The sequence below is a fragment of the Asparagus officinalis genome, chromosome 7, assembly GCF_001876935.1.
Source record: "Asparagus officinalis chromosome 7, Aspof.V1, whole genome shotgun sequence".
Taxonomy (NCBI): domain Eukaryota; kingdom Viridiplantae; phylum Streptophyta; class Magnoliopsida; order Asparagales; family Asparagaceae; genus Asparagus; species Asparagus officinalis.
The window spans coordinates 38,274,240-38,281,410 of NC_033800.1; the positions used below are offsets into that span (position 1 = coordinate 38,274,240).

Sequence of the window (7,171 nt, forward strand, 5' to 3'; positions counted from 1 at the left end):
TAATGTAGCGTCGCATACCGTGTTCGCTAAGGGGAGTGGAGGTTTCCAGAACTCTGATATTGTAACGAGGATCAAAATTTTTTATTTTATATTAACTCTGATATCGTAATGAGGATCAATTTTTTTATTTTTTATTTTTGCTATTGGTAACTTTTAGAAACCTCCTAGTCTCCTATACATTTTGGATGTTGGGTTTGACTGGTTAGATGGAAATGGTGAATCAAATACATATACTTAAATGTCAGATGGAATTATCAACATTTGTGATGCGAATTTAGTTGAGTTTGGTCATATTTATAATCATATTTGATTTGAAATGTTTCTATTTAATTAAGCTGTAAACTGTATTAGTTATATTACGGCGAGCTACATTTTTACTCTGTTCGCAAGGGCCGTAATACAGTTTGCGTAACTGAAAAACTGGAGATGTATTTAAATGTGGTATTGCATGCTGTCTTTACAGAGGAGAGTTGAGGTTTTTCTATTACCGTGTTTCGATGAATGTGCTCTTCAAATAATCTTTGAAAGCCGGACATAGTGAGATGATCCTGTGTCCAGCTTCTTAAGTTGTCATTACTGCTATGCTTGCAACCTGTATAGGCATTTGAAGGGTATAGCAGAATGTCTTACATGCTACCTTGGCATATTAAAAATTTTTGGTAACCCAAATCTTAGAAGGATCTTTCTCTTACACCAAAACTCCGAAATTGTATTGAGGTATGAAGGTTATTCTAACCCATAGCTTAAGCGTCTTTCCACAATCTGAACTCACACAATAATACCTTTCTAATTTGCTTTAAATACTCGGCTGGTGGGTATTTGAAACTTTCATTGCTGTGGTACCATCTTAATGTTCCTAACTGCACCAAAATTTCCATCTTTAAAGGTTTATAATTTTATATTTTAACACTGAGAGGTGAACATTTTAGCAATTAGTTTATATATTAGGTGTCAGAGCTACTCATGAGTTAAATGTTTCACAATTGACTCGTTACATACAGTCTTGCGCCTTCAATTGTAATGTAGTTATAACGAATTGACATACAGTAGCCACGCACATGTTGATGTTTTTTTTAGTAAATTTCAGAAAGCCCCCATTGGTTTGTGCATTTTTCAGATAACCCCGTAACTTTAAATTGTCACAAAAATCCCCTTAATTCTTAGGGTTCTCAGAATATCCCCTTCAACTTTCAGCATTAATAAAATAAAATAAAATCTGCCCTTATGTTGTTAACTGTGATTTTCACATGGGTGGGTAAAGTTATGGAAGGAGATAATTGTAAGGGGAAGTTTGTGATATTTTAAAAGTTAAGGGGGTTGTATGAGAAACACCTATGAATGATATCAGGACACTGCAATTTTTCTCGGGTAACTCATAACTGGTTTCAATTTTGACTTTATTCTTTTAGTTAGGTTGTAAGTGTCAAACTTCCTGATATAATTATTTCTGATGCCATACAATTTATCTTTCGAAATTCTTAGCTAATTTGGATAACGAGGAACAATCACAAGCTTGCTTTATCTCAGTGATTGTGCAGATGCTGTATTGCAATGATATGCATGCTAGCAGGACATTGTGGACTTGGGATAGCCTTTAATCTAGTAGGGATTTGGAGCAAGTTGGTGAATCAGTGTTTGGTTTGGTGTAGTTCAAAGGTCTTGTTTGGTTTAATGTTGTTACAACACAAAAAGATTGTTGCAAGAACAAAATAAGACAAAAATGGAGGTGTTGGAGCAACACTCGATTTCAAGAGTTTTTCAACACCGAAGTGTTGGAACAACATGGGCGAAGGTCTCAGGTTCTACTCTCTTGGAGAGCACCCAAAGGAATATAATTTCCTTAAGTACCCGATGCCATGCATTGGGAGGTGCCTCTTATTTGGAGAGCACGCATAGGAATTTTAGTTTCTTGGAATACCTGACACATAGTCACGTCTGGGTTTTTGATACCCATGATCAGTGTTCTAAAAAACGGTCTGGGCGGCCGCCTAGGCGCCCGCCTAGGCGGAGGCGGTGCCCAGGGCGTGCAAAAATGCCCTGAGCGGCCACGTTTAGGCGCTGGAGGCGCCTAGGCGGCCGCCCAAGGCTAAGCGGGCCGCTTAGGCGGCCCGCCTCACAATTTCAAACAAAAAACGCCTCAGGCGCTGAAAAACCCAAACCCAAAACCCGTAACCCAAAGCCCAAACCTAAAATGCAAACGAAGAAAAACTAACCCTAATCGCACTCTCCACGCCGCCAGCTCGTCTTCAATCTCGTCGAGCTCATATTCGAACCTGGGAGCTCTCGTCTTCAATCTCAACTAGAGATCTCGTCTTCGAGCACAACTTCCGAGCTCGTCTTCAACGTGGGATCTGGTCTTCGTCTTCAATCTCAACAAGAGATCTCGTCTTCGAGCACAACTTCCGAGCTCGTCTTCAACGTGGGATCTGGTCTTCGATCTCGTCGAGCTCGTCTTCAACCTAGGATCTGGTCTTCGATCTCGTCGAGCTCGTCTTCGATCCTTCCTGGGAGCTCGTCTTCGAGTTCGATCTCAACTTTTGAGCTCGTCTTTGAGTTCGAGCTCAACTTTCGAGCTCGTCTTCAACTGGGAGCTCGTATTCGAGCTCGTCGTTCTCTTCTCCGACTTCTATCGTCGTCTATCTCTTCTCCGACTTCTATCTGTAAGTAAAGGACTAAAGACTAAAGTTTAGCAGACTGTCAAATGCATTTATTAAATGTTAACTTAATATATTTATATTATATTAAGTTTAATTGTTTAAGTTTAAATAGTAAATCTCAGAATTTTGAAAGAGAAAGTGTAAATTAATCGTGCTAAAGTTTAAGTTTAATTGTTTAGGTTTAACTTTGATTTAACTTGGTCATACTAGAAAAATTAATCGTGCTAAAAAAACAGAAGTAGAGGATATGGTGTCCTGCTATGTACTTCATTTCATGGATTTGTATCCAACTCGGGTTGAGTTCACGAGTAAGTGTTCACTGTTCACGCGTATGTAATCATGGGGCTGTTTAATTGTTTAAGTTTAATTTTAAGTTTATTTTAAGTTTATAAGTAATTCTTGTTGTTCAAGGTTGTTCAAAGTTTAATTGTTCAAAGATTACATTTGTCCAACAGGACTGCATTTGTTCAAAGATTACAACTGCATTTGTTCAAACTTCAAAGATTACATTTGTCCAACAGGACTGCATTTGTTCAAAGATTATTGTTCAAAGATTACAACTGTACATGAATCCCCGCATTCACCTTGTAGTGATAGTTACAGCAATAACGAATGAAGTTGTTGTTTTTGACCTACAAAATAGAACAATAATAAGTTGCAATGTTGATTGAGTATATATCTTCAAGTATCACAATTAAAAAAAAAAGAAAAAAGAAAAAAACCGCCCAGAAACCGCTTAGGCGCCCGCCTAGACGTCTAAGCGCTGGGCGCCAAGTCCGGCGCCTAGGAGCGCCCAGCGTTTAATGTAACATTGCCCATGATCTGGTCTGAAGGATTATGGTGGAGTTCCCTCCTCAAACCGAAAAAACACTTGTTCCAACTCCTCCAAACCTTTTTTTTTAAATGTATTTGAAATGTGTCATAGATTGTAGAATCTGAATTTGAAGTTTGTATTGATTAGTGTCTGTTTGAATTTACTGGGCAATTAGAACAGTCAGGAGTTAATTGAATTACTATTGCTTTTGCTTGCTCAGTTTTTGGTTTGCAGGTGCATGCTCCTTGACTTTGGTATCTAACCATTTTAAGGCTGCACATTTTGGTTCAAATCATTGTATCTGCCCGTACATGTGATGCGAATGTCTCTTCTTCGGTTGTCTCCTCGTTAAGAGCTCTCGAATCATTCTGTTGGCAGCATTTTTTAGGTATTCACTACTACTGGAGATAATATTATTTCATGACTTAGAAACCTGAGTAGCGCTTGAAGTGATTTAAGCTGACAAGCATATTAGTTGTATGTCTGCTGTTTGCGCTTGATATTACGCAGGTGAGCGTTGTTACGATAGCTGCATTCGATATTATCTTCATCATGTCAACCAGCCTACAGAACCACTCCTTAAACTACTATTGACATTGCATATGGACATATAATACATGCTTTAAGGCCACAACTTGCGCTCTCACTTCATGGGACGCTTTATGATCACAACCGGGCACTTTGCATTTCGAGCACAGTAATCACTCACGCTTCCGATGAGAGCCCTACGTACAGCACAAAATAATCATCAGATGGACATATTCAATAAGCATAAAGAACTCAATCTTTAAGTTCTAAGATTTAATTCCCGGTAGACTCCCTATACTATCAACCAATTGGGATATGCCTCTCGTAGTTATATTGTTGCGTATGTTGTTGCAGATAGGAACCCATGTGAAATCTTTTTGACTCTTTTACCCGCTAGAGGTCTTTTTGTTGAAAAGAGCTCTCTTCTTTCGAGAAGAGTCGAACAATTTCACTCATGGGTTCTATCTGCAACAGAACGGGAGTAGTACTTGGGGGCTATCCGCAATTAGCCGTAAATTCTATTCCTTACCTTTTAATGATGCCATAGCCGTGGCTTCCCATGACCAGAACATGAGCCCCGAGGTTCTCAACCATTTTACAAATCACCTCTCTTGCGTCCCCATCATAGGCTTTCGCTTCAACTTCAATCTAATGAGGAAAAAATTCGGAAAATTTAACCAATTGTCATGCTCCCGAACTTTAAACATGCTCCCAAACTTTAAACTAATTTTTTTGATTAAAATCCCTTACATTGCTGTAGCCTCGGCAGATGTCCACAGCCCTTCCCAAGACTGAACCCGCTAAGTGTCTGCTGTATTTGTCTAAGGATTCAATTTCTGCATCAGAAAACAATGATCCTGCAATCCCAGACCAAACCATACAAATCAGATGCAGCATATGCTTGATATACCACGTATATAACTCGTTCGGTTAATTGCAGACATACTCCCTGTAGTATCATCCGTTTCGAAACGTACTATATTCCTAGTTTCATTTCATTGTTGCAGGTAGAACCTCTTGAGGTTATTATTACTATTATCTTTTGTTGACTCTTACCTTGAGTGAAAATTTGAAAGAAATTGTCCATGGGTGAAGAGATTTAACCCAGGGAATCTATCCGCAATAATGGAGAACTACGAGAGTGGTAAGTTAAAGACAGATATAACTGGGAGTCTACGTGCAAATGAAATTCGGAAAGACATGCCCATGGGTGGAAAATTTTAACCCAGGGTGTCAGTATGCGATAACGGAACTACAGGAGTGCTAAGTTACAGATAGCGATAGTACTGGGGATCTGTCTAATTTGTGTGCCATACGTACCTGAACCATACATGTTATACACCGGGAGCTGAGGCCGTACGTAGAGGAGTACGAACGTGTGGCGAGCGTTGTTGGAGGTAAAATTGCGAAGATACGACTGGAGGGCATAGATGCTCTCCTCGCCCTCGTCTACTGCGACTACTATCTTTCTCTCTTCGATATTCGTTGCGTCTGTCATATTGGATTAGCTCTCAGAGCAAAGGAAGCGCACGCTTGAGAAGATGAGCTCGAACCGGTTCAAAGGATGCTAGTTACAGCTTCTCTTATAGATGGTGTAGTTGGTTTTATTTGAGAGTTTTATAGACCTTGGCTCCTAGTTTACGGCTCTCTGGGTGGCTGCTCTCTTATCCCATAGTTTTCCCTTTTTCTGAATTTCTAAACTGAGAGATAATTTATGGAAAAAGTAATCTGTGAGCTGAAACCAGGGAGTAGTCAATTTAGGTACTTGGTCATTGCCCAACAATCAGTATCCCTGCTTTTCTAATCGAACAGATATTTTCGGGTATCGTCAAGTAACAAGATCGACGCATTTGTTACATTGGCTCGGCAGCATTCTAGAGTAAAAGTATATCAAATATTTCTCGTGATTTAAACTTCCTCCTTGTTTCTCATGTATCAAAACCGAGAGAGAGTGAAAACTATAAGAGCACAAGGAAGGGTTTTACTTGCCAATTAAATGTTACGCATTTTGGATCTTCTCTCCCTTCCCTATATTCTTGGTGAAAATTTTAGACATAAAATTTTCCATCTCTAACAATTTTAGACTTTTAACAAATATTTCCGGAATTATGAACCTTTGTTATAACGTGTCGAATGGGCCCACAACATCAAAATCTTCACAATTATTCACCCGCACTGATTTGAGACGACAGTCCGAATTTGAAACGTCTCCCCCTCACCACATACATAAATATCGTACATCGCTATTGTGCTCAAGAAAATATCTGATAATAAAATATCTGAATGAAATGAACATATAAATACCGTTGAACTCCATGATCAATCGGAACTAGTGTTTTCGAGAAAGGAACGGTGATGAAACTGAAACAAATGTTGAGATGATTGAAGGAAACAATGGTAAAATAAAACAACTTTGTTAGAAAATGTAAAAACAGCTACATCAAAACACTGCTTCTCAAATTTCTTGGTAATTTGAGCAGTGTTATAGATTCTAAACTGAATTCGAACGATAATTATCAAAGTTTCAGTCCATTACATCAAAATTTTGAAAGATGAGGTTTAATTTTATGCTCTAGTATACCTTCAACTGAGTAGTTATCATTCTCGTGATTTGCTGTTAAATTTGTAAACCAGTGGAAAGTATATTTTGATATCATATCAAAGGATTCTTTTACTCCATCAAAACTCCCAGTTTAAAGTGAGGAGTGTTAGAACTGGCTCCATCAGGGAGATCTCTACCTTTAACTCCCTCATTAACCCTATCGATCTTTTGGACCTCTCCCTCAGTGGAAGGAAGTTCACCTGGTCAAATTTCAGAGCTAATCCTTCTCTAGCAATGCTAGACATATTTCTTATATCTCAAGACTTTGAATCCAAATTCCCACTCCTGGTTCAATTTGCCTTTCCTTCCTCATGCTCAGATCATTGCCCCATCATTCCGGACTCAAGGGGTCCTCCTCCTCCTCCCAAAGTGTTCAGGATGGAAAACACATGGCTCATCCACCAATCTTTCTTTCCTTTTATTCAATCTTGTTGGTCTTCTTTCTCCGTTCAAGGCGATCTCCCTGCCCCTTTGCCTCTTAAAATCAAACTAATAAGAAGAAGAATCAAGTGGTGGGCAAAAACGTTCTGGGCAACTTATCCCTGTCTAAACCTAAAGCTTCTTCCGACC

The 7,171-nt window shown here is 39.0% G+C and overlaps 1 protein-coding gene across 1 annotated transcript; it reads right to left on the reverse strand.

Moving 5' to 3' along the window:
* LOC109849289 (universal stress protein PHOS32-like) lies at nt 3,463–5,617 on the reverse strand. Its single transcript, XM_020419099.1, has 4 exons — nt 5,320–5,617; nt 4,750–4,856; nt 4,529–4,647; nt 3,463–4,196 (listed from the first exon to the last, which is right to left on the reverse strand). Exons 1-4 carry the CDS (start codon nt 5,495–5,497, stop codon nt 4,115–4,117), a joined length of 486 nt encoding a protein of 161 aa, XP_020274688.1. The 5' UTR covers nt 5,498–5,617; the 3' UTR covers nt 3,463–4,114.